At 42.6% G+C, this 27,877-nt stretch overlaps 1 protein-coding gene across 1 annotated transcript; it reads left to right on the top strand.

Annotated features, from left to right (window-relative positions):
* Window positions 1–519: 519 nt before the first annotated feature.
* Window positions 520–27,236, top strand: GZF1 (GDNF inducible zinc finger protein 1). Its single transcript, XM_067293826.1, has 14 exons — window positions 520–777; window positions 862–2,169; window positions 6,414–7,352; window positions 9,510–9,604; window positions 10,126–10,293; window positions 11,088–11,245; window positions 12,150–12,389; window positions 13,682–13,876; window positions 17,256–18,622; window positions 20,601–20,695; window positions 22,224–22,391; window positions 23,592–23,749; window positions 24,256–24,484; window positions 26,794–27,236. The coding sequence occupies exons 1-14, from the start codon at window positions 728–730 to the stop codon at window positions 26,829–26,831; spliced, it is 5,208 nt and encodes a 1,735-aa protein (XP_067149927.1). The 5' UTR covers window positions 520–727; the 3' UTR covers window positions 26,832–27,236.
* The last annotated feature ends 641 nt before the right edge of the window (window positions 27,237–27,877 follow it).

Raw genomic sequence — 27,877 nt, 5'->3', positions numbered from 1 at the left:
TCTGTTTTCATGGAATAATACTTAGTGTCTGTATCTAGAGCTGGCTAGAAAATGCAAATTTTTCTTTTGAAAATGTTTGGAGAAAAACTGGTTTTGGAAGTCAGAAGACTTTTGAGCCTTGTATTTGTTGACTAAAAATGAGCAAACAGTTTTGAAATATTTTTCAAATAAAATACTATTACCTCCTCAATAAGTTCTAGCTATTTCTAGATGTGTCTTTTATCTTTGTATATTATCCGCATTTCTTTAAGCGACCAAATACAATAGAAGCTTACTAACTCTTCTTATTAATCCCCAGGTATGATTGTTTTCATGGAAGAAAAGAAATAAAAATGGATCAGATTTATCTGCCTATTCTGGCACAAGGGACAGCTTAGTGCAGTGAGTAGAGCTTGGGTGCGAGACTGTGAAAACGTAGGCTCTGCTCCTAACACAAGCTTGGAAACAACTGGAAGCAACTTACTATGCTTCAGCTCCCCTATCAATACAAGAGGGATGGGAAAAGATGCTTGTTTTTACTATAAATTGTTGTGATCTCTACTGTTGAAGTGTTTATATGAGGAGTGTTTTATTATTAAACAGGGCCAATCGTGTTACATTTCATTACTGTTACCAGCTGTGCTACAGAATATTCATTCTGAAGGATTATCCTAGAGTGTAAATCTAAATCTGTGACAGTAATAAAGTGTGTTTGTTGAAGGCAGCTACTTTAATAGAAGTCTTTGCTATGGTTTGTAAATTTGAAATTAGGGCAGAGATCTCCGCTGAGCCTTTTAGGTAAGCGATTAATGTCATATATGAATGAAAAGATAACTCGTGGAAGAGGGAGAACATTCAAAAATCTATCTGTTTTTCTGGCAGGATGGAGAAGAAGAAAATTCTAATGAAATCCAAGGTTGCTGCTTCGAACCTCTTACGGGCACTGCATTCTCTGTACCAGTTTGGTCACCTCTGTGATGTGACAGTTCACACAGAACATCTAGGAATTCAGGAGGAGTTTCTGGTTCACAAAGCTGTCTTGGCAGCTTCCAGCAATTATTTTAAGGGGCTTTTTCTGCATGATGAAATGTTGGACACTAAGAATTGCACAGTGACTCTGCAAGACATTTACACGGAGGAGTTCACCTCCTTTCTGGAGTTTGTTTACACTGCAGAGGTAGAGATTGAAGCAGAAAAATTGCACCGGATGAAAGAAATAGCTGAAAGACTTGAATGCAAGGATTTGCTTGATATTTGTGAAGAAGTGAAGACAGAGGGCAAGAAAGGTTTAGATTTGAGCCTCCATCTGAAAGGTCAGCTACGTGAAAATGGTGGATCACAGTGGACTTGCATCCAGCAAGAGGAAGACCACAAACTAAGTAACTCTTCCCAAGTTGTGGCTATGCCCATGCAGAGGAAACTTTGGCATAGGCAAAAACATACCAAGTTGCTGGCTGGCTACGAGCTCATTGAAGGCCAACCAGCGAATCTTGGGCAAGCGGGCACTGCTTTTCCAGAATCAAAACCTAGGACAGCAAAGTTACCAAAATGTAACAAGGCAGATACCAAAAAGACAATCAGCATGGACATCATTAGTCTTGAAAATGAGACTAGTCATTCCCTCTTAAGTCAGACTGACTCAAAGGAAGCCTGCATAGTAATTAGAAACACGCTGCCTGAGCAGTGGGAAGATGAAAACAATTTAATTTCCAAACTTGCCAGTAAAACTGAACGTAGGAAATCACTGCGGCATGTGGCAAAAGTCTTGCCACAGATTGCGTGTGAGAAGTGCAATGAATCATTCCATTTCGTCAAGCAGTATCGGTCGCACATGGAGCTCAAGCATGACATTAATCTTGCTGTCAAGTACAGCTGTAACGTATGTGAGCAGCTCTTCTCCAGTCACCAGAACCTCAGGCAGCACCAGCTTACTGTTCACAGTGATGAGCGATGCATCTCCTGCATGGTCTGCGACAAGAGGTTTAAGCGCCAGAAGGACATCAACGACCATATCCGGAGAGTGCATGAAAAGAGGCGGGATCCCCAGGCGTGCCCATACTGTGACAAAGTTATCAGTTCCAAGTGCGGCCTGACGGTCCATATACGAACGCACACGGGAGAGAGACCTTACAAATGTGAGCAGTGCCCTGCAAGCTTTGCTCAGAGGTCTGCCTACAATACTCATCTAAGGTACAGCATTCTCTGTGTGTGTGTGTGTGTGCGTGTGCGTGTGTGTGCGCGCGTGCATGAAAATGTGTTTGTTTCTGGGCACCAGGATAAACATGTTTTTGAAATCTTGATTGCTTCAGTTCCAGAAGTCCTTGGACCTGATCAAAAGTGTGTTGAAATCAACAGATTTTTTTCCACTGACTTCATCAAACTTTCAGTCCAGAATACTGTGTTGAGGTTTCCCAAACTGCATCCGGAATTTAGACGAGTATTTCCCCTTGAGTCAAAGAGGACTTGTGCAACCAGATCTCTGAGGTGATTTTTTGCAAGCCTCAGATTAGGGTTTTTAAATAGGGCCTTGAAAGAATTGGCATCTGTTTAAAATGAACAAGAAAATGCCCCTTTCGTAAATGAAAGGGCAGTCTGGTGCTTTTCAGTATGCTTTTCATGGGCCAAGTATCCTGCATGCTGTTTTGTTAGGTAGCATGAGCTTCTATATAGGCTTACCAAGCACTGCTTGCCTGAAAACAAGATGCTGAAATTGCACAGTAGTTTCCAGAGCTGCAAAAGCTACTGCACGTGTCAGAAGTCTCAGTATCCTCCCTGCGTGGTATAGAAATATATGGTGTTTTACTGGATTCCAGTTTGCCTTTTAAAAATGTCTGAAAATCATTGCTAGTTCGTTTCAGTAGCCAAAAAAAATCTTCTAGATATGTCTTGAGTGCAATGGATATAGCTCTGACTTTTTGCCTCATCTGTAGGCCAGGGTTTAAAAGTGAGAACTTACCTGTCCTCATTGTTTTCACTGAGGCTTTAATATTTAGAAAAATGTCAGCATCAACTATTTGACTGGCAGCCACTGTATTGTATGGAAGGTGTGAGACTTATTGCAGCAAAGAGGATAAATGGAGAGTGTAAAGAGAGGGAAGGGATGGGGAAAGGACAGGGGATGGATAGATTGGGAAGGAATATAGTGTCAGTATATACAGATGATGACACTGGGTCAGACTACAGGTTCAGCTAGTTCAACATCTTGTCTGAATAGTAACTGAAGCCTGGAGAAAGAGCGTAGGAAACCAGGCATGCATACGGCAATATTTCCTGCCTTTCAAGGAACTAGCAAAAATGCAAAATGGTCTGCACTGAAGATGACTGTGAGTCTCTGCTATCCTTCTCATTTGAATGAGTAAGTCTAAGCAGTATCTTTCCGGATTCCATTTCCATTGCTGTGGCTGACCTTTGCTCAAAGCAAAAATAAGGTCCATGTGGCATTTACTAAATCCCAGCATTGAGAAACAGCTTTACACCAGCTTTTTGCACTTTTGCAAACCTTCCTTCCCCGAGGCCAGTTCAGGGCTAATTTAGCCTCTTGCGTTACTTAAAACAATTGAAGGCATCCTTGCGCTGGGTTGCATGAGACCAGCACCACGAGGCTAATAGCAGTGATTTAACTGCCGTTGTACAGCCAGGTTAGAGCAAAGGAAGCAAGATCCGAGGAACTCTTTGCAAAGCTAATAAGACATGACCCCCCCCCCCGCCCCCATTTCTTTATTGGGACTTTATTAGCAGAAATAAGTTCTTTGCTTTCCAGGATGTTTTCAGAATATTGGGAGCTCAGGGGAGAGTAAGTTAGGTTCCTTTCCTCATTTATTTTCTTGCTGAGTTTTCTCCCCATAGTTTAGAGGGAATAAAGTATTTCCTCCTTCCTGCAATCTGTGACCAACTTCTGTAGCAGTTTCAAGGACTGCTTCTGTAATCTAGGTAATGTCTGCTGTAAAATACCCTTGTTTCATTTTGTGTAGATCCCCAAGGTGACGCGTGAAAGAATCCGAATTTGCAGATTCCCTCTGCAGAGGCTGCAGTGATCCCTGCTCCGTTAGCTGAGAGTTGACCTTGGGAGTGGCAGAGGACAGTGACTTTTTGCATTCATGAGTAGAGTTGTAAAAAGCTTCTTTGCTCAACAACGTTTGACTTCTTGCAGTATCCAGCTAAGGGACCTCATTCCTGATGTGCTGCTTCTCTCATCCCTCCAGTCTTCCCCAAGGATCTCGATCTTATCCTCATGCCATCTAGTTTCTTGAAGATTCATTCCCCAGAGGATGATGTTCTTATTCTTATAGCTGTATCTGACATTAGGGCTCCTTCTGACATTGAAGCTGAAGCCTTCAGCTTCCTCAGCTGTGGGAAGAACTGTGGGAAATGACTGCCTACATAATTAGGAGTGTTACTGAACATGACTTTTAGACATGTGGTGATGCACCTAATTCAATTAAACACCAAGCAAACATGCATTTCCTAGACAAATTTCTCATCTTTTCACATTACTCTCAAGGTATTAAAGATGTTAACGAAGAGACAAAGCCCCAGCTTTGTCCTGTACATAAGCACCCTTGTTTCTAGTGAGAACAAGTCCTGGAGCTGAGCAGTGTCTGATACCTCTTGGAGAAATCATGTGGTATGCAGTGAAATCAATAATATTTCAGAGAAACATGTTAAAGAGAAACATCTGTCTTTTTCTCAAATAACTGCAGAATCTTGCCTGTAGTTAAGCAGTATTTGGCCCATTTCCAAAAAAAATCTTCATTTTGTGAGCCCTCTTTGACCTGTAGTCCAAATCTGTGTTTTTCTTAGTTTGAGAGCTGTTAAAAAAAAAAAAGGGAGGGGGAGGAGTTCTAAATCAAAAGTGGCAGGTGGGATTGCTTGTTTAAGCAGTAACTAGAGATCAAAGACAGTGTGTATGTAAAGCTGTGACACTCCTTATTTATTGATATCCCAGAATCCCAGAATGATTGAGGTTGGAAGGGACCTCTGGAGATCATCTAGTCCATCCCCCCTGCTCAAGCAGGGTCACCGAGAGCACGTTGCCCAGGATTGTGTCCAGGCGGGTTTTGAATATCTCCAGGGATGGCGACTCCACAACTTCTCTGGGCAACCTGTTCCAGTGCTCTGTCACCCTCACAGTGAAGAAGCTTTTCCTCGTGTTCAGATGGAGCTTCCTGTGTTTCAGTTTGTGCCCGTTGCCTCTCATCCTATCGCCGGGCATCACTGAGAAGAGTCTGGCCCCATCCTCTTGACACCCTCCCTTCGGATACTTATACACATTGACAAGATCCCCCCTCAGTCTTCTCTTCTCCAGGCTGACTGGTCCCAGCTCTCTCAGCCTTCCCTCATGTGAGAGATGTTCCAGTCCCCTAATCATCTTTGTAGCCCTCTGCTGGAGTCTCTCCAGTAGTGCCACATCCCTCTTGTACTGGGGAGCCCAGAACTGGACACAGCACTCCAGATGTGGCCTCACCAGGCTGAGGAGAGGGGGAAGATCACCTCCTTCCACCTGCTGGCAATGCTCTTCCTGATGCACCCCAGGATCCCATTCTTCTTGGCCACAAGGGCACACTGCTGGCTCATGGACAACTTGTTGTCCACCAGGACTGCCAGGTCCTTCTCCGCAGAGCTGCTTTCCAGCAGGTCAGCCCCCCAAATAATCAAAAAAACCCAATAATAATAACAATAATAATAATCAAAAGTTCACCAGGAGGACCTCAAGCTGTATTTGGAAAAATGCATGTTAGTCTCCAATCACAGAAGCATAGAAATTAAGTCCAGAAGAAGATTATAAGAGGTCATAGAGTCCATCCATATGCACTAAGTTTGTATCAGCTGTACCTATGTTATTTCTGCAGATGTTTGTCTAAGTTGTTCTTAAAACCCCTGCAGTGCATGTTCCACATCCAGACTACTGGTAAACATAGTTAACCACCACAGTGGATTGTTTATAAGGAGCTCTGCTTTATTTTTCCATGTAGATGTTTAATCTAAATTTCCCTTGTTTTAAGGCCTTAACTTCTTTTCCTGTCTGCTGTGGTCTTGGAGGAAAATTTACAGTCCATCCTATGTTACTAGTCAGATGACAAATACGTATACCTGAAAGTCTCCATCCTTGGTGAACTCGAAGATCTTAAAATTTTTTCTGCGGTCTTGTCAGCAAATGTCTAGTGTAACATTCATTGATGGCTGGAAAGAAGAGAAAAATGCTCTTTGAGCAATGTTTTTACAAAATAACTTGCGTGAGACATTTTAATTTTCTTTGTTTATCTGGGCCAACTCTCTGCAAAATTTTCCTGTTGTTTGGTTCTCTAGATACGCTGTTAATTCCCTAAGTGGTATGAGGAACACTTAAAGAGAAACAGCTCTTCCTCCAAGATGCACAGCTATGAAGTGAAACAATTAAACCTATTAAAGTTGTGCTCTGTTGTTTGTTTTAACAGAAAAATCCATGAATCTGGGCAAGAAAGGAAGCTTATGCCAGTCTATTGGATGGTAGTTCCACCTGCACGTAGACCAACTGCAACAAACTGTGAAAAAGACACTGGCAGAGAGACATGGGACAGGGCACTGGAGGCTGAACTACGAAGGTGTGCCAAGCACAGAGAGGCCTCCAGTTGCGAGGAAGAAGCTGCAGGTTCATCTGTCACCGAAGCAGATTGTAGCAATGATCAAAAAGAAGGAAAGCAGAAATATAAGGAAGCTGAAGCAAGAAGGGGAAAAGGGAATGAAGAAGGGAAGGAGGATGAAGGTGAAATGAGTGTGAAGGGAGAGCAAGAGGGAGATTATGAAGCAAGGTATTCAGAAGTTGAAGATAGTAAAGACAATGAGGAGGTCTGTACTGAGGAGGAGGATGAGAATGATGAATACTCTAATGAGAAGGAAGCTGAAGAACATGAATCAGATGAAGACTTTAAAATAAAGAAGGTAATTAAAAGTGGGGTGAATAAGAAATCTGCCTATGTAATAACATGTGATAAATGTAATGAGCAATTTGTTTCCCGGAAAAAGTATGTGGATCACTGCAGAGATGTCCATCAATGCTTGCCTGGTAAAGTTTATCGGTGTGACATCTGCAGCAAGTCGTTTGCTAGTTACAACAGCTGGAAAGAGCACCGAGCCTGTGTCCACACTGAAGAAAGGCAGTTTGCCTGCACCCTTTGCAATGCTACTTTTAAAAGAAAGAGAGACGTGAGAACACATTATATGCGGAAGCATGAAGGCAGAGTCAAACGCCCTCTCTGTTCTGTCTGCGGGAAGATCCTCAGTTCCCGAACAGCGCTAGTGTTTCATATGCGGACTCATACAGGAGAAAAACCTTACGAATGTGGCATTTGTCATTCAAAATTTGCTCAACCATCACAGCTTAAGATCCATACCAGGTCAGCCTAAAGTACTGCTTCTCCCATTACTACATCCTGCATGCATAGTGTACTTCAGCGCTTTTTTCCTCCTCTGACTTCCCAGTTCTGAGTCATTCTCCTTGGGTGTCCTTCTAACAGGAGCCCTGGAATCTAATTTGATCTGTCATATCTGTAATTAATTCTTTTATGTAAAGGCTTTGTCTACATCTGGTCATTACCTCAGTTTTGGTAGGGATTTTGAAAAAGACTCTCCATCCAAACTTATAAGCAAAAACCAACCATTTGAGACTTCAAAATAAGATGATGGCCTTCACTGATGTAAAGCAGCATAGGCTGAAGAATTAGCCCAGGACCTCGGAGACCAAGGTTTAGAGCGCTGCTCCTTCTTTATCACTCTGAGCAAGTCATTGAGTGTGGGATTTCATTTCCCCTATGCTATTTAAAAGCTGGGCATCTCGTCTGGGCTCCCTCTATAGTCAGTGGAGCTAGACTGGATGTATTACTCTCTGGTAGTATCTATGTTAAATGCATCCTATCCCAGGAGAATATGAGTCATACCATGGAATTTCCCATCTATCTCTAAACAGGGAGTCTCGCAGATAGCTTATAATAGGGCAATAACTGTTGGAGGGCTAAATTAGGTGAGAGAAATCCCATCATTAGACTGTAGACCCATAAAATGGGGACAGTAGCTTTTCTCTAGGTGTTCTTACAATGATTTAAAAAAACTGTGAGGTATGCTGATTCTGTAGTGGTAAAACATCTGAAATATCAAGATACCTGTCAGCTGAAAAACAACAGAGCTATGCTCACTTACCACAGTGTAAAATGTGACCTGAAAATTTGGAACAACTCCAACAAAGCAGTGACGCATGGGTTTGTGTTCGGTAACTGGTTGTCTCCAGTTTGCAGCATTTTGCCCAGCAACTCAAAATCATGCGTTATTTTACACATCATACAATCTGGGATGCAATAAGGAAAGTCAGCACGGTATTAAGATAAAATATTAGGATCCCTGGCTCAGACTTTCCCTGGTTTGAGCTAGTTTAAAATCAGGTTTCCAGCCTGAAACACAGCTTGCCTTTCTGTAGTGCCTCTGGTCTTAAAAATGGGAACATCCTACTCAGTTAAAAATTGCAGGCCAAAGGGTATGGGGCTGAGGGGCTTACAGAAGCCAAGAATATGGCTCAGAATGTCTCGAGTTCTGCTGCTGGCATCGTGCCGGAGACGATCTGCATGTGCTTTCTGTCTTAACACAGCAGCAGTTTATCTTCCGCACTTATGCCTCCAATGCTTATGCTATGAGCTATAACCTTCAAAAGAAAAGGTGGGTTTCTCAGGGACTGAAAGTGGGGTAAAATAGACCCTTAAATGGAAACCAGAGAGTGACAATGAATTTTTTGAAAGCCAGTATTACAGCCAAGATCAGTCAGCTAGCTTAGGACCATAACCAAAATTCACTGACAAAACTCTGCTGACCCGAAGAAGCTGTGCTGGATTGCATCAGCTGAGAACAAACCCTGGGATTTTGATTTGTGAGATCAGAAATACCCATCAAATGGATACCTGCGGTATTTCAGTGGTTCGTTTTTCCTTCAGAGGTAAGCCAAACAGTCTCTTGTGAGTACCTCAACATTAATTGGTATCCGGAGTATCACAGACAAGTAGAATATGGGCCTCAGTTGACAGCCAGAACAGGACAGTGTTTACAGTGTTTTGGCCGCAGTTTGAGGCAGGAAGGGGAAAAAAGGAATGGCTTGAAGCAAAGTGTGGCTTCACCAGTCCCCTTAGAGGACCCGTTCCTCAGTTGGTCTGACACAGTTTAATGGAGCTACCGTCTTTCACTCCATTTGAAGACTAACATATTCAATTCTAAGTAACTATCCATGCTAAAACTTCCCTTGCTTTTTTAGTGAAGAGAAATGGTTTAGTTCTGTTATCAAGCAACAGAGTTACCCATTGGGATCTGGGTCTGCGGAAATCTTTAGTGGAGTGTTTACCGCTATATAGGCTACGTTTCCTGACTGAGCAGAATGTACTTTTTTGCAGTTCCTTCATTTAAAATATGTAAGTATGCTGCCTGTAATGCGTAGAATACAATTTCAGATGCACTATTTTAAGAACAGCATATAAGAACTATGTTATCAACAGTCATTTGTGTTTCGTTTCATTTAGGTCCCATACAGGGGAAAAGCCATATATTTGTGAGGACTGTGGGGCTTGCTTTGCTGATAAAGGCAAACTCACCGGCCACAAAAGGACCCATACAGGTAGGCATTAAACACCCCTCTTTCTTCTGTCTGGTCCTATTGAGTACATCCACAAAGGAAAGAACAAACAGTTCCCGTTACTGCCTGAAAGGAGCTGATGGGGAGTTGAAGATAACATTTTTGTAACTCGCAAGAAGGACTTCAAGTATCAGGAATGAACTTTCAGGGACAGAAAGATGTTTGAAAGGCAACTTTGAAGTACAAAATTGAACAGAAAGATAGTATGGGGAACTGGAGAGTCCTGTGCACTGAAATAGTAATTAAGGGGTGAGTGAGTGAGTGTGGTCACAAGGGACGCAGGGTACACAGGGTTAAGGACAGAATCAAGGGATAAACAAAGCCATATGAAAGTCAAAAGATTAAAGCTTATAAAGTATATAATTCTGGAGAAGAGAAATACTTGAATGTGTTGAAAACAGGTAGATAAATATGCAGGAAAGAACCTTTTAAAACTTGGTCAGGAAGAAGTTACAGGGAGAAACTGATGAAAGAATTTAGAATGCCTTTTCCTTTCTACTCAGGAGAACGCCTTTTTAAATGCGATGTGTGTGGAAAACACTTTGCTACCAATGAATACTTAAAATGCCACAAGCGATGCCACATGGGTGCTAAGCCGTACAAATGTGAGGTTTGCGGGAAAACATTTGGGTTGAGAGCCTCGCTAGCCCAGCACAGTAACGTCCATGCAGGTAATGAAACAAATCATGTTATGGAGAATAAACAGCACTGGAAGTTTGGATATGAAGTGCTTTTACAGTTTGGGTGCTAACTTTTTATTCCAGAACCACTTTATAAGCTCCTTGAATTAGGTGATGAGGAGAAACAGGGTTCATGCTGATCCTGACTTATTAAACCAGAACATGATATCATCTTGTATCATATCATATCTTGTTTATATATAGGTAGATATTTTTATATATCAAACTGGATTGTCTCTTTTGATACAGGGTGGAGAATACATGTTAACTGGACCAAATGTGCAGTGAGGAAGATGACTTACAGACTGTGAATCCCCCTAGAAGGCCCTGATTCTGCAAGCATTTTTGTGCTTGTACCCCTCAAAGCGTGGCTAAAACAGTCTGGGACCCATAAACCCCTCGTGTTTCTCTCCTCCATGGCAGTCAGTGCAGGAAAGCATAATGTTAGAGCAGAAATCAGATGACATTTGCCCAGAAGACTGAGGCCTGTTCTGTGCTGTGGAAAGATGTTAGAGCAGACAGCTATTGTAATTGCTGTTATTTCCCCTGAAAGATCAGGGAGCTGTTTTCAGGCTTTCCTTCACAGCCAAGGAAGACTAGAAACTTTTATCACATAACTTTAGAAATCAAGGCCCCAAAGCATGGATCTTCCTCTGTACACCACTTTATCCCGATACTGCTCTTTTCAAACTTCCCGTAAAAAGTTCAGTATGCTCTTTTTGTCCATTGAAGTCAGGACCAAAAGAACCTGTCTGAAAAGTCTGCGATTCCTGTTTTGCTTTCAGAGACCCGTCCATACTTCTGTGAACAATGCGGAAAAACATTCACGCAGCAAGGCGCTCTGCGGCGCCATCAGCGTATTCACACGGGGGAAAAGCCATACAAATGCAGAGCTTGCGAGAGAACCTTCACAGATATGTCCACCTTGCGGAGACACGTGTCGGTACGCTGCCTCTCAGATATCTTTTTGGCAATCAAACTGTGGTTGTGACATTTAACTATGGGCTACACTTCTCTAGCTGAAAGAAGTTCCTTTGCTTACTGAGGGTTCATATTGGTGCTTAAGTTCTGATCTTTATGAAAAGGAAATTACAGGAGAATGAAGATTGGGACTGGGAGATTAACCTGCTAGCTGGGTATGACTTTTAAAAATACATTTCTGAAGTGTGCAGAATTTTCCTCAGTGCAAGAGCACAGCAGTTCCTACAGTCAAACCAATCATTTCCAAAATAGTTGTATCATTGTCTTCAAAGAAAAATCTAATCTTATGAAAACATATGAGGAAGGACAGTGGCTATTTAAAATGTTTACTACTAATTTAACAAATAGGATACTATCACATTTTGTATTACTAAGGTTTCTTCAGTCTTTTAAGCCTCTTATTGGAGATAAAAAGGTCATAGCATGATGGTTTACAATGTCTTCATATTGTACATAAATATGATTTTACATATTTTCAGAGTTCCAGTACACTGAAAAATGGACTGCTGAGATTAGCTGTTTTCAGAGATGTTTGGATTCTTGAAGTGATTGCTAAGAGAGAACATACAGTTTTTTTTCCAATTGCAAGTTTTTAAGTCTAAGGTTTGCCCATATACTAAAAATCTAATTTCTCTTAGAAGTGCTTCCTGGCAACAGAGCCAGAAAAGCAGGGCAGAGTTAGTAAAACAAATCTGTTCTTGTGTTTCAAAGCTCAGCTTTTGCTTTGCCTGTGTTAGCACACTCAAGCACAGTATCAGAGAGTTAACATTAACACTGTTAGATTTTGAGCTTGATTAAATCCTCAGTTGTTAAAAATACTGTCAGAAAAATTTCATCCATAATTTTTTTCCCCCCCTTTTTCCTAGATTCATGACAGGAATGCTCACTGGAGAAGTTTCTTAATAGATCTTACAACCAAAAAAGACCATAACTGGTCCAAAATAGAAACATTATCAGAAGCCTGTATGGGTGAAGACTCAGCACCTGAAATTTGGTCAGTTGACCAAGGTAAACTTTATAAACCAGAAAGCATTATTCTTAAAAATGTAGAACACATGCCATCTAGTGTTAATAATGCACGAGACACTGATCATTCTCTTTTATACTTATAACATCAGTTTTTTACCAAAAAACTGTACAATCTCTCCATGTTATAATAGACTAAACTATTTCAAATCTTTGTTTATTGTAACTGCCTCATTAAGCTATTAATATAGTGCAGTATCTTCTTTATACAAGTGGTCTGAAATCATATACATTGTAGTCAGAGAAAGGATTCATAATTCTTATTAAAAGAATTTATGCCAGTTAAGATTTTAGATATGTATATAATTTTATTTTTGTAAAGTCTTGAATACATCATATAAAATATGTTTATGAAAGCATATGTTTTGTGTTTGCATGTGTGTATATATATGCACATGTATTGTTCTGTTACTGCAAATTACTGTCTTTTTTAATAAAGCCGTGTTCATGACATAAAATGACCATCCATCCTCTAACTAATTTATTTGCATGTATTCAACTGTAGAATATTTTCCCTGATAAATATGAAACTTGTTAATGTTGCTGTGGAATGTTATAAACTGACTAGAAGGTAAATGCTTAACTGGTGAGACAGCTGTGCTGTATGTTGTTTCTGTTCGCTTAACTTTGAGTTGATATGGTGATCTTTTCATTTAGCTTTTAAACATAATTTCTGTGTATATTCATAATTCTTCAACATTATTTCTTAAAAATGATGGACATACAGTACATCTACATATATAATAAATAAAAAATGACCAAATTATTGGCTTCGTCTTGTAATGCAAAACACTGAATTTACAAGTTTGATTTGGTGTATTTTTAGTGATCTGAAAGCTTGAGCATTCACAGTTCCCTTTGATTCTCTTGGAAGGTTAGGCTCTAAGCAAGTCGGGATCAGATGTTTCATTATTGTAGGTGCAACAATTGGAGTGACAATAATTAGGTGGGTAACCGGATAAAATGGCTGATGTGTAGTCGAGCACGGCTGCTAAAGGTGAACCACTGATGAGGGAAACGGGGGTCCCGTGATTTACACTGTAGCTGGTGCGGACTGTCAGCACCTCTGGAAAAGAAAAATCAGTGAAAATCAGTGTTTGTGAAACACCCCTTCTGGCTGCGGTAACGCGAGGGGGCCTGGGACGCCAAAGCCTGCGGCCCACCGGCTTCCCTCATCTGCCCGTCGCAGCCCGAGGCGGGCAGGCAGGCAGGCAGGCAGGAGCTCCTGCCGCCGCGCCTCAGCCGCGGAGCCGCCGCCGCCGCCCGCCCAGGGGCCGCGGGGAAGCGGCGCCGCCTCGGCCGGCCCCGCGCAGCCTCGGCCGGCCCCGCCCCGCGGCGCTGGGCCGCGTTGCCCGGCAACGCCCTCCCGCAGCGCCCTGCTGCCCCGCGCCACTTCCGCCGCGCCGCGCGTGCGCCGTCGCCTCCCAACGGCCGTTGTCGGAGCGGGCGGGGCGGGGCCAGTGCGCGCCAGCGCTTCCGGCCGCCGCCGCCGCCGCTGCGCGGAGCCTCTGCGGTGAGGAGCGCAGCGGAGCGGCCCGGCCCCCTCGGGCGGGTGCGGGGCTGCCCGGTGAGTGCGGGGGAGGGAGGCGGCGGGAGCCGGCAGTTAACGGACGCCCCGCGCGCCCCCCCACCCCCCGGGGCGTGCTCCCCCCCCCTTCCTCGTGTGGGGGAGGGGTGGGGTTGGGGGTCTCCCTCAGCAGCCGGCCCGTAGCCTCGCTGTTACGCCTTTGGGGAGGCCGGGGGGGGGGGGGCGGCTGCTGCTGAGGAGGAGGAGGAGGAGGAGGAGGAGGAGGGTGGCTGTGTCACGTGAGCTGCGGGAAGCCATGTGGCAGCGCCGCAGCCCTGCTGCCCGCCGGGGGTCTCCGGGGCCGGTGTCCGTGCGCCTCGCCGAGCGCTCCTGCCCCCCCCCCCCCCCCCCGCGGGGCTGCCGGCTCCTCTCAAATGTCGCAGCGCGCCCGCCTTGCTGCACGGGCTTAACTTCTGCTTCCGCCCTGCGGAGCGTGCCGCTGGCTTCTGGTGCGGTGGTACCGTTGTCGCGGTTCGAGTAGCTGGAGCAGTCCCGAGTACGGCAGGTTGGTGCGTAGCAGTGATTTCTCCTGTTAGACTGGGTGGAGTTTGGTGCAGAAAAAGAGACACGCTTCTGGGTTTACAAGCACTTTTAAATCTAGCTGATTTCATTTATTTTTGTCTCTTCAGCTAGTTTTGCCTTTAGGTGGGAACACTGTAGCATGGCAGATGATGACTGACAAGCAAGAATCGCTTTTATTTGAATGCCGGTTCTGCAGGTTGGTCCATGTGAGCAGGCTCAGTTTGCAGGTTTTCAGGCCTTGTCTTTTTTAGGATAAGTAAAAGAAGATAGTTCTGTTGATGGGATTCTGCCAGTCCAGTGCTCAGCACCCTAGTATACTTGCCACTGGAGATAATTAGGATTAAAAAATCTTAACAGTGTGGTATATATCTTCTTGTATGTGTTGAATTACTGTTTCTTCTTTGAACAAATTCCAAAACAGTGTAAGTCTAGTGATGCAAGCAAGTGGTGTATTCTTACAGTGGCTTTTGCTTCTTTGAATACCATGGTGGGAAGAACAGGAGGCTTCTGCTTTGCAGTGTTAATAAAAATGTACTGACGTAATGCATCTGTCACACGTCTGTGGTCAGCTTCTGAAACAAATAGCCTGCTGAGTACAGTTGGGAAGTTCATTTGCTCCAGTGAAAGAAGTTTGTGCTTTGGGTTCTCCTTTCCTGCTGGGGACCACTGTTGTCTATATGTGACCACAGCTTTTGCTCTTTGTTCAAATAAAAAAATAGATGGGTATTATGAAATAACATGATAAATAGTTTAAGATAATTATATTGAAAAAACAAGTTAAGTTTTGATAAGCATTAAATGTTTTATCTGAAATAATCAGTCTTGTCTTAATTCACCCTAAAATACATGGAGTGCCAATGTGTCATATGACTGGGAGGAAAAATGTCTAGGTAAATACAGAGAAAGGGAAATGAAATGTAGACACTTTTTTATACATATTAAGAAATGTCAACCTTTCAATTAGGAGCCAAATCATGTCATTCCTGGTCATATGAAATTCCAAGAGGTGTAGACTACACTGGGAGGTGTAGAATTGGGTTTTGTTTGTAAAAACAGATAATACTCTGAGATGCTTGTCATGCTCTGAGCTGGCACAGGCAAGAGGGGAATGGATTCTTCATCTCCTCCCTAAAGCTTTTATTTTTTATGTGGTAAGTGTGACTACATAAGAGGCTTTTTTTAAATATTTGTTAGAATAATGTTAACAGACCTCCTTATCTTGCATTAAGTTTATGGATCTAAAGAATCAAAGGTTAGGAAATAGGAAAGTTTTGATTTTGAGGATAATTTTTTCTGTAGAATCTAAGATTGTGTTTGGGTGCCTGAGGTGGATTGTGTTTACTTTTCCGTCACTTGCTTGTTGCGCAACATTGGGAAAACCTTTTTTACTTCCCTGGTGTCTCATCTGCCTTTTTTTGTAAGCTCTTTAGGTCAGGGACTCCCTGCAGCTTTTTGGCTTGTGTAGAATCAAGTCCATCAAGCATTCATTTTATATGACTACTACTAATCTCCATGAAGTTGGGTATTTTGTAGCTCTCCATTTTGCAGCATAAATATTAGACTTCTTGAAAATATTCTATCAAAACTGTTTTAACAGAAAATTATATTAGGATGTGAGATTGATTTTTTGTTTTGTTGAAATGAGTATGGACTAAAACTTGAGTTTATATCAATGTTGAGTATTGGAGGGAAAAAAGAATTTGTTGTTTCTGATGGTATGAACATTATTGTTGTGTCTCTTTCTCGTACTTAAAATGGTTTCCTTAATGTTATATTAATATAAATTTTGTTCCATTTGTGTACTACTTTTTGTTTTTATCTTTCTGAGCAAGATTTTCAGTGTACCATGTATAAAAGGCTTCAAGTCTACTGTAGGAGAGATTGTATAAAGAAACGCTAGTTAATTTTTAGAAAGTGGAAAGAAATTCTCCAGATTCAAAATGGGTGTATTTGTAGTTACTACAAACACAGTAAAACTGAATACATTGCCAGGGAAAAGGGTTTTGCTCGGAGCTTCCTCCAAGTCCCACAGAAATATTGTTTGTTCTGGAATCAGACATTAAAAAAAAAAAAAAAAAGCTTAGCCATGAGAGAGGTTTGTTTTGAAAACTTTGGAGTAACTTAAAATATCACTTGGAAATACAACATAACCTGAACAGTAGTGAAAATGATGAAGCCCTTGTAGGGTACAAATGGGCATTCAAAAAGTTAGAGGCTATTAATTCATTTTGAGTGATGAATTAAAGAAAAAAAACACTTTTGGAGGAATTTTATGGTTTCTTAGGTTTGCAATTTGAGGATATAATTATGCAGTCTCCTATGCTCCTGCAGGTGAAACATTTAGAATTTTAGCCAAGTCTTGTTTAAAAGTCTTATCTCAAAAGCCTATTTAAGAAGCGTTTATTTGGGCTTGTCAGTTTACTTAATCTTCCCTTTCTCTTATCATCTGATTAGGAGAGAGAATAATTTCTTAATTCCATATGCCTTAATGAGAACATTTCTTTTATCTTCCTGTTTGCTTTGTTTCTATGACACTTTATAATAGTCTCTCTCTAGTGTCTTAGCTAAAACTACAGTTGAGATTTAAAATCAAATTAACTTCCGAGAAATCTGTTCATATGACTGACAGCCCATTTTTAAATATTACTGCATAGGGTGACACTTCTGAAAATCTTTCCACGCTTCTAGCCAGACTTTTCTCAGTACTCCTTTGAAAGTCTGATCAGTTAAGCTCAAGCACCTTAAGCGCCTAGATGTTAGTGAAGCTCTCTTGAAAGTCTGGACATGACTTTTGGCTGCTAAAATCTTTGAGTTTTGTTAGTTTCCGTGGCAAATTGCTAATGTGCAATGTTAACAGTTTTTTGCAGAGAGAAGAAAGATGGAAAGTAATGCAGTTTTACTGGAATCCAAGTCCTCTCCCATCAACCTTCTGAATGAAATGCATCAGCTGCGTCTCCTCGGCCACCTTTGCGACGTGACAGTTAGTGTGGAATACCAAGGTGTCAGGGCAGAATTTGTTGCTCACAAAGCTGTATTGGCAGCCACAAGCAAATTTTTCAAGGAGGTGTTTCTTAACGAGAAGAGCATGGATGGCCCAAGAACCAATGTGTTCTTGAATGAGGTCCAGGTTGCTGATTTTGCTTCATTTCTTGAGTTTGTCTATACTGCTAAGGTAGAAGTGGAGGAAGACAGAGTGCAGCGTATGCTGGAAATAGCTGAAAAGCTGAAGTGCTTGGACCTCTCGGAAACCTGCTTTCAATTAAAGAAGCAGATGCTTGAATCGGTGCTGTTGGAGTTGCAAAACTTCTCTGAATCACAGAACTCTGAGGAAGAGGGTGCTACCCAGCCAAGCATTTTGCTCGAGACAAAAGCACCTGCTGTGGCAGAAGCTGACCAGGCAGACTGTCCTCTGGACCTTCCGGATTCCCCAGTAGACAGGCCTAGCAACGGAGTGGCTCTGGAGATGCCAGCTGCCAAATCAAAAGAGAAAATAGACAAGAAGAAGGAAATGATGAAGCCTCCCTATGCCAAAATCAGAAGGGCAAGTGGGAGGCTGGCTGGGAGGAAAGTATTTGTGGAAATCCCTAAGAAGAAATACACAAGGCGGCTGAGAGAACAGCAGAAGAACGCAGAGGTTACTGTTGAAGAAAACAAATACCCACAAGACCAGAGCATGTACGATGCAGAGAGGGAGGAGGAGCAAGCAGAGAACAACATTAAACCAGAAAGTGAAGAGTGCGGTGGCAACTTTGAATCAGAAGAAAACCTGAAAAAATCTGAAGAGGATAAAAAGAAACGAGGCAGTAACTTCAAATGCAGCACGTGTGAGAAGGAATTCCTGTATGAGAAAAGTTTCCTCAAGCACATAAAACACAGCCACGGCATTGCAGCCGAAATCATTTATCGATGTGAAACCTGCAGTCAGACCTTTGCCAACCGGTGCAACTTAAAAAGCCATCAGCGCCATGTCCACAGCAGCGAGCGCCACTTCCCTTGTGAACTCTGCGGTAAGAAGTTCAAGAGGAAGAAGGACGTCAAGAGGCACATTCTCCAGGTTCATGAGGGTGGTGGGGAACGTCATCAGTGCCAACAGTGTGGAAAGGGGTTGAGCTCCAAAACTGCCTTGAGGCTTCATGAAAGGACGCATACAGGCGACAAGCCTTATGGGTGCACAGAGTGTGAGGCTAAATTTTCTCAGCCTTCTGCACTTAAAACACACATGAGGTATGAACAGACTTAACTGGCCTTGTTCGATTCTGGGGGGAGAAGCAGAATCCCCTGGAACACATCTTGAGCCTTCAAGTGAAGTGGGGATGTAAAACATGACTGACCAGAATGTTTCAGTATTTCCTTTTTCATAGCTTTTTTTTCCTGCTTTTCAGGTTAGGGGGGTTGATGTATTTCTCTCTAAGCCAAAGTGAAGGTGCATGGGCCACAATCCTGCTAATGCTAAAGTGCCCAGTTCACTTTTCTCAGGGGAGTAGACCTACTGAGAATCAGTGGGACTGTTCACGTGAGAAGGGCTGCCGTGCTGAGCTGTTTGTAGGATTGGGTCTGTGGTGATTTCAGCTTATTTGATACCTCTAAATTTAATAGAAAAATGTTCTGCAATAAGTATGAAAATATTCTAAAAAGATGTGGCCACGTGTTGCATCCAAGGTCACCAGATGTGGGGTGCTAAGCATAAAAAACAGCTGAAATTTGGCTAGAAGCAGACCTGTCTAGTGGAGGTGAGCAAAGCACCGACGATACCCACAGCAGAGCTGAGGAATTCAATTGTAACACTTGTATCCCAGTGAGGCTTGAAGCTGGAAGTGCAAACACATGATCTTGGAAGTTCATGGGAGAGACATTTTTATGAAGGCAAAAATTCTGCTCACTAAGGGCTTGATCCTGCTGGGTGTTGAGCAGCACTGGCTTCAGTCTGCCAAAGCAGTGATTTGAAAACAAAGTTCAGACTGTAGACACGAAGTAAGTGTGGAGAGAAAGGTATAGAAGCAAAATCCCAGACTGTTACTTCTCAGATCCAAAAAGCGAGTGCAGTAGTGCCAGCATCTTCCTAGATGGCATTTCCTGCAAGGTGCAGAGTGTTCGTTAAGCACTGCTTTGTCTCACTAGCCCTCTCGAAGCCAATGGGTTTGCTCCCAGTGGCAAAAAAGCACACCCAGAAGCAAACTTCTGCCAGAGTATTCATATATTATTGCTGATGCAGCTCTGCGGAATCTCTTTTTCATCAAGTGTTCTTTTCTAAGCTTAAGTGACTGCTTTGTGCTTCTTAAAAATAATTTATTGGCATAATTGAGGATACAGTTTCTCCTCCTTTGTGTACCACTATGAATATTTCAGAAGCCGGTTTCTTAAATGCTAGATATTCAGTGCTGTTAACTTGCATATCATGACAGTTTGGGGTGAGAATTTCTCATCTTTTTATATATATTTTTATGTCTAAGCTGCTCTTCTTGACGTGTTACCGTGAAAGCTGGCCTACTAGTCTCTGTGTCTGCAACACTATGTGAAAGATTCCTGAAGTTTGCATAGGCCGAAAAGTTATGATAGAGGAAACTGAAACACTGGTACAGACAACAGTTCAGTAAACTGTTCTTCATGTACACACGGTCTTCCCTAGGAGATCTCACTGCAAACTCGGGGTGAAAGTAAGACAAATGTCTGTATAAAAATGACATCTTTTTATTCTGCTCCTTGGGTGCCACTACTTTCAAACGTAGCCACTGACTTATTTTCTGCTTGATGACCCTGCAGAAGAGATGCAGTAGGAGTGTGCCAGGGAACACATCAGTCACATTCTGGGTGCGGAATATTTTATTGATAGTGTCAGCTATATAAAGATAATTGCTTTATTTCAGATCCCAAGATGGTTACATTTTTCTTTCAGTCTCTCTATCCACACGTAAGTTTTCTAAACTTTACTCATTTTTAGTTTTAAAAAGTCTCTTTTTCCCATTTAAAAAAAAAAAAATCTGCATCTGGGCTTTGATTATGCAGCACGTTAAAATAAACCCAGCATTGCATAAACCATGATGCAGAATTGGGCCCAGCTGAAGGTATTTTTTAAAAGACAAAAAAATCACTTGGAGATGCGTAGTCGCTTTTCAGAGAACAGCCACAAAGTGAAGATGACTTGCACTGTGCTGCAAAGAGGAGACACGTACCTTGGTATTTTATTGTTGCTTTCTTATTTCAGAATCCATACTGGTGAAAAACCTTTTGTCTGTGATGAATGTGGCGCCAGGTTTACTCAGAATCACATGCTTATATATCACAAAAGATGTCACACAGGTAAGACTTTCTTTTACAGAGTACTGTGTATAGGAGCAGGCCTGCTGTGCAACCAGATCCTTTTTGCATTCAGAAGCCAAACGCTCCTGATAGTTTTTGGTAGTAAAATGGTGTCTAGGAATGAGAAAATCTAATTTTATGAGAAAGGTTTTTTGCTGATCCAGGTTGCTAGATTTAAATAAAGTTGCACGAATTATTTAGTTAGAATTTCCTTAAAAACATTAATTAGTTTTCAGTGAAATACCAGCTGTATCATTCACAGCACCCATATACCACTAGACCAGGAGCTTCTGTATGAGGTAGATGTATTTTTCTAGAAAATCCTGCTTTTTTGTAGCAGTACTCTGTACAGTAGAAAAATTCTTCAAGTCATTACATTAATGGTCTACTTAATTTACAGCTGTATGAGTACTTTTAAAAATAAGATCGCAGGTAACCACTATTTTTTTCTTAATGTGCTGTCATTTTTTTAATAAACTGGAATGTGCTGTTTTTCAGAGGCCTTAGAAATCCTCTTTCTTGACTAGAATTCTCAATTAAAAAAAAAAAAGATCTTTGTTATCACGGTTTCAGTTATGCAGCACTTCATGCAATCCTGTAAGATTGGGGCAGGGTGGGGGGGTTGGTTGGTTTTTAAGTCTTCCTCCATTGGGCTACTCAGCTCTCAGCTCCTTATAGGTGGATAGGCAGATAGTAAAAAGAGCAAAAGGAGCTTAATGAAGAGAAAAGAAGTTTCCTTCCGAGTAGGATCCAGCATCTAAAGTGTGGATTGAGGCTGCTTTGGATATTCACTCGGTTCTATCATCGGTAGAAGTTCTAGCTGAAGTCCTAAGAGAAGAATAATTTCTCTGTAGGACTGAAATAGTTAACCCAACGAACATAAAACAGTTTTCTTGGCTCATCCTGATTTGCAAAGACATTTTTTTAAAAGCACGTCTCCTTCAGAGTATACTTTGTAGTCTAAGTCGGTGTTTTGAATTGACCGTTCACACCAGCCACGTCACGTGCGGTACTTCTGCTTTTCTAATTGACCTGTTTAAAAGTGTCCACCTTATGCCTGCGACATGTAACTAAATGCAGCTGGCAGAAAACTTTAAATTACAGTGAAATACAAGTATAAGAACACTTTTCCAGAGCATTTTAACTAAAATTGGCTTATTTCAGGTGGAGGCCTTTCATCAGAGGTGTGCGGTGTTGTATTCGGTATGACAGTGAGGCAGAATACCACAAATATACTGAGAAGACTCTGAGCATCTCCCTGGGCTTTTGCTCGTACTATATAGAGATATTACTGTACTTTTAGATGGTTATGGTTACCCTTGTAGTATGAGTGTTTTGTACAGATTCCTTGTAGGAAAGTTCAGTGCCTTATGCAGAGGTCCTTGTCGCTGTGTCCATTCAGATCCTCTTTTGAAGTTGGCCTGTGGTTCATTTGTATCTAGTAATAGCTTTCAGCTTTTGCATCTGATGTTTGATAGTATTCTCAAACGCGGCTTTGTCCGAATTCTCCACTTCACCCTTGCTGCAGGGGAAAGGCCTTTTATGTGTGAAACGTGCGGGAAGAGCTTTGCCTCTAAGGAGTACTTGAAACACCATAACCGAATACATACTGGATCCAAACCATTTAAATGTGAAGTTTGCTTCAGAACGTTTGCACAGAGAAATTCACTTTACCAGCATATTAAAGTTCACACAGGTAGGGGCCTTCTTTCTTTCTTTCTTTCTTTCTTTCTTTTTAAGCAAAACGTCGTGATTTACAGACATACATCTCTGTTTCATAACACAGACAAGGGATTTCTCAACTAGGATTTTCCATTTCTTTAACTCCTATTCTGTGTGCAAGTTTTTATTCTTGGTGCAGTGTATTGTTTCATGCACTTCTCTTAGTGCTCCCTGTATTTCTTGCTGGCTGTCACAGCAGTTCTTTGAAGTATTTCCAAGAGCTGGGCAGATGTTGCTAATAATGTTGATGCATTGTAAGAAATCGGAGGATTATTAGTGACTAACAAACTGTGTCCGTTTTAGCTCTGAGCAAAGCACTGCAGAGGGTTGCTCTCTTTCTTGTCTGCTTGTCCACCTTCCATGTTTGCATTCTCTCCCACTTAGATTTAGTCTTCAGCCTCTGTTTCGCTCCCGCCTGCTGCTCTGTTTTTTGAACTGAAAACAGTGACCATAGGTGCAATAACACTGACTTCCAAGCAGTGCCACCTGGAGCGTGTAAGCTTTGTGTCACTGCTGGGAGGAGGAGAGAAGAGTCGCTTCCACTGTTTGAAACCCCGGCGTTTCTACCCATTTTCCATTTTCCCTTACCCTGTCCCTTTTAGAGGAATAGAACTCTGGTTTCTTCACAGTGCTAGCTCTAAATTTCAGCCCTCCTGAAATCTTACGCTTTCTCTTTCAGTTTTCTTGTCTGCTCTCTAAGTCCACGTTATTCAGCACTACAGCAATTTGTAAACGTTCGTGTTATTTTGATAATGTAAAAAATAGCTTGCTTTCTCATCCAGTGCTACTCAGTTTATAACATTTGGAGAGAACCTAGTGGTTATGAGAAGTTCTGATATTCCTGCTCACACAATATATCATGTAAATTGGAAAACTTTTATTCCACGACAGGAGTTCAGTTGCTGATGTAAAATATATGCAAAAAAATGCGGAGGCTTCAGTGGTTGCAAAGATTTATGCAGGCTGTGGATCTAGCCCTTAAGCTATAAGTAGCTGTTTATTCCAGATGTGTCCAAACTTATCCAGCTGTGAGAGTTCTGAAGGCATCTCACTGCTTTCTGAAGATGCTTGTGCTTGCCTTATCACTCAGTGAAGTTCAGGGGTTACTCGAGTTTACCCTGTTACGCTCTTAATACACCTGTGCCATCGCTTTGATGCTGTGCTTTGCTTTCAGGTGAACGACCCTATTGCTGTGACCAGTGCGGTAAGCAGTTCACGCAGCTCAACGCGCTGCAGCGCCACCATCGAATACACACGGGCGAGAAGCCGTTCATGTGCAACGCGTGCGGGCGAACCTTCACTGACAAGTCCACCCTCCGGCGCCACACTTCAGTAAGAACCTGTGGCTCTAGAGCCTTGGTCCATGTCCCGGTACTGACACGTAAGCTTTGTCAGGCCTGAGAGGGGGCTTCCTGTCTGGTTTCTGTTGGTTTTAGCACAATAGTCCTTTGCCTAAGTTGGCATAAAAATATCGGAAGGGTTTATGTTCAGTCCTGCATCTACGGTAAAGCCATTCTTAATCCATTACGGCATAGGTCACATAGGTCCCGCCCGGAGACTGTTCAGTCGCAGGTTTGTTCCTGATATAACTGGGAAGCGACAGGAGACTTCCCTTTCTGGGCCAGACTCCCTGCAGGGTCAGTCTGATGCTCTAGGAAACCAGAGGAAGGAAACCCACCAGGGAGAGTGATTAGTGCCTGGATGTGTGCCAAGCTAGTCTGGGGATTCTTATGCGGGATGGAAGGAGGGAGCTTTTCTTCAGCGCACCGTACGAGCTGGGTTCAAGCTTTTGCCTGCCTGGCAGTCACTGTGCGTTCAAACTTCTGTTTCATTTTCAGATACACGATAAAAACACCCCGTGGAAATCCTTCCTTGTCATTGTCGAAGGAGCATCTAAGAATGATGAAGGTCATAAAACGGAGCTTCCTGATGAGGAATATGATGTGTCGCCTAAAATACCAGAGAAGCTGCTATCTTTCTCTGAAAATGGCCACTATCAAAACTTGACCGCTGTCCCAGGGAGCGTGACTGCACTGCATGACAGTGGCTCTGCCACGGGGACAGACTGTAAGTCAGATGGGACTCCGGGACCCCAAGAAGCCCTTATAGCTACCACTTTAAGTGAACTGACAGTACTGCATACGCAGACAGACTCCATTCAGCCACAGCTTCATGCTTTGGTGAATATGGAATAACTCGGTATTTACAAATCCAGTTTAAGCTGCACCCTTTGTATAGTCCTTTGACTTTGCCAATAACCTACTGAGGGAACTAGGAGAAGCTATAAAAAGGAAACGAGGCTAGACATGAATGACATCCACAGGATTTTCCTGAATTTCCCCCCAAAATTCATTATCCGCTTCCAGTGTGTACGGCTCCCTCTCCTGAAGGTAGGGTAGAATAACACCAAATACGGATTGGTTTTATCAGCTGAAATAAGTTTAGATCCCCATAAACTTACTGGGATTTTTGTCTCTTCCACCACCATTATGTTATTTCCTAGGAAAAGAAGGAGGTTGGAAGTTGGTGTAGTTCAGATCATCTGGCTTGCGCTAGCTGGTGTGCAGGGAAAGGAAGCACCTACGTTCAGACAGGTTATAAAGAAGGTGCAAGTTTGGTTTGCAGCTGATTTGATTGCACACAAGTACAATCAGGAGAAATAATGTTGCGTTTCCTGGCCCAGTAGTTTAGTCAGATTAATTGTATTTTCCCTGGTAGAAATTTGTACATAAAAAATAAACTTCTGCTAAATTGCATTTCAGGAAATGTTGAATTATCTCTTCTCTTGCCAAAGATCCAAGCAGTGAGCCAGCTCACTCCTTGGAAATAAAAGTGGGAGCAAGCTTTGGAAAGACTTAGTTTCATTCCATGAGTTCTGATTCTTTAGTAGCAAAAATGAGGCGAGTGGAAGCAAAGCGCTGTGTCTGTACAGCTGATGGTATTGCCCCGTTTCAGTAAAACTTGGTGCAACTTGACACTTATTCAGTCAGACGTACTTTGTCTCTAACTGCTCTAGCCTACGTGAAACTTGGGAATTAGAGGCCAAAATCTGTCCTGGAAAAGTGCTTTACCAAAAGCAGTACTTGAGGTCTCCTGAAAAAGCTAGAGTAACGGAGCCCCTTGTAGAAAGACAGCTCATCAGCATTTTCCTGTTAAAACATAGCTGAAGAGCTTTCTGTTGGTCCAGATACATCAGCAGTGCTGTGTTCTCCACCGTCACTTAAAAATCCCTGCTGTTCAGAACTGCAGACCTCCTTTTAAATCAGTAGTGCTCTGGTGGGGAAAAGTTAATCGCTGTTTTGCTGCTGAGCTGCTACAGCTAGTTCCGCTAGTCCGAGAGTCGCCAGGGGTAGGTTCTGCTGCAGATGGGAGATGATAGCGCTCATACGAGCAATGGAATAAAAACATGCGAGTAAGTGAGAAGCGTGCTGGACAGGTCAAGGGGTTTAGGCACCTCGTTCCCAAACTGTGAATACCTTGTCAGTAAGACTGTGGTGGAACCTGAATGGCAGTTTTAGGCTAGTGTCTTTTTAACTGTCCCAAGGGAGGCAGGTGTTAAGAACATAAGTTATGAATAAACTGAGTTCAGAGGCTTTTCCTGATTAGCATGTGCTGTTCGATTTTAGTAGAATAACCTTTGTGTTATTGTTAATGTGTGCCTTTTTTTTTTTTTTTTTTTTTTTTTTTTTTTTTTAGTAAGGAGTGCAACAAGGTGAGGCCCATGTTTTTTCAGGCACTAAAGGTCCTAAATATGACTTCCGTTGAGCCCACGCTCTAAAACCTCAACTTCACACAGCCTTCTCCATCATCCACTGGGTTTGGATCCCCCAAACACCAATCCTTAGGAGAGTCCTGCTTCTGTTTGGGCATTTCTCATTGACACAGCAAGATCTTCCCTTTACATATACCTGCCCTTGCCCAGGGAGAACATACCCTTACTCTCCCCACTCATGTCCAGTAGCTGGGAAAGCTGTTGTACGGGCAAAAACCTCCGAGGCGGTTTCTGCCCGCGCTAAGCACTTTGTGCGTTTCCGGAAGGTCAGCTGTCTGTCTCGTATCAGTTCACCTCCAGTGTCAGCAAAGTTACTGCGGTTGACCCAAGGTTTGCCTGGCTGGAGTACTCATGAGGGTGCTGGGTTTCTTCCGATGGAAGAAATCGGGAGAGCTGCCTTTGAAATAATTTGCACTGAGAGAGAAGCGTTTGCCTGGGCCAGCTCTTGCTTTTGGAAGCAGCTGTTAATGGAGAGCAGCTTGCTGGTGTGGTTAACTCCTCAGACTCAGGGCCAGTTTCCTAATGCCACCGCATGAAAATCTGGAGCTCTTCTGATTCATTTTTCTGTTTTGCTTTTCTCTTTCTCCTTATTTGAATATGAAAGTGGTATTTCCACAGAAACGTTCTCCTCGGAAGCTTTGAGAAAAGCTTGTTGAAAGATTGCTGGTAAAGGTAAGCACAATCAAGCCTTGTTATGGCCCGTTCTAAGGCTTAGGGGTTGGCAAAGCAATAAAGATATCCGAAGTGTGGCACAGAGCTATTTTTGAACCTTAAAGGGATGTCTGATGTTACCATGGAATTATAACTTAATCTAAAGAAAGGGATTTTTTTTTTAAGAGAACATTTCCAAGAGGTTATATTTGAAATATTTATTCAAGCACGATGTTACTGTTGAAGCTCAGTATTCCCAATGACCAATGTAAAGAGTTTGTAGATATATTTAAGTTGAAGCATTAGTACCTATAGACAGGGAAGCTTTTGTACTCCATGAATGTACGGAAGTGAGTTACTTGTATGAATTGTTCTTATTAAAATATTGAAATCTTAGGCCTGACCCTGCAGTGACTTGATTATTGTATCAAACGTTAGTATATCCTGGGCTTCCCTCTGTGGGCATTCATTCTAAGTGTGGAAATCTCCTCTTAGCTTAAAAGATATGCTAACATGGGTCTTTCAAGTTACAACACCTAGGACAGAGTCTATAGAAAATAAGTGACCAGTCACAAAAGGAAAAAAAATTGGGGAGCATAGCAGGAGGATTGCTTTTTGGGTTTGGGGGGTGTTTTTGGTAAGCAAGTGGCGAATGAAGTACCACTCGAATAGTACTAAAACACTTAAGGACAGTAAGCCAAACTGAGTTGTACTTCAGGTAAGTATTTAGATTAAAAACAAAGGGAAGAGGAGCGTGAAAGGCAGCATACCGGCTTCTGGGGGCGCGAGCAGACCCACGCGATGTCTGCGGCAATCCCTTCCTCCCGGAGAAACAGCAGGCAAAGCGCAGAGGTGCTGGCGATGCCCGCGGCAGTCGCTGCCTCGGGGGGCTGCTCTGATTCTGAGCGTGATTCAAAGGAGCGGAAAAATACGAAGCGACAACTCCTGCTGCCGCGTTGTGTGGGACCCTCCGTGTATACAGCGGTGGTAGGTAGCTTAATTACTTCTAGGTAAACTAAGCGTGGCACAAAAGAGCC

The sequence above is a fragment of the Apteryx mantelli genome, chromosome 3, assembly GCF_036417845.1.
Source record: "Apteryx mantelli isolate bAptMan1 chromosome 3, bAptMan1.hap1, whole genome shotgun sequence".
Classification (NCBI taxonomy): Eukaryota; Metazoa; Chordata; class Aves; order Apterygiformes; family Apterygidae; genus Apteryx; species Apteryx mantelli.
The sequence above is the reverse complement of the archived record's forward strand: the minus strand, read 5'-3'. Positions and strand labels throughout refer to the sequence as shown.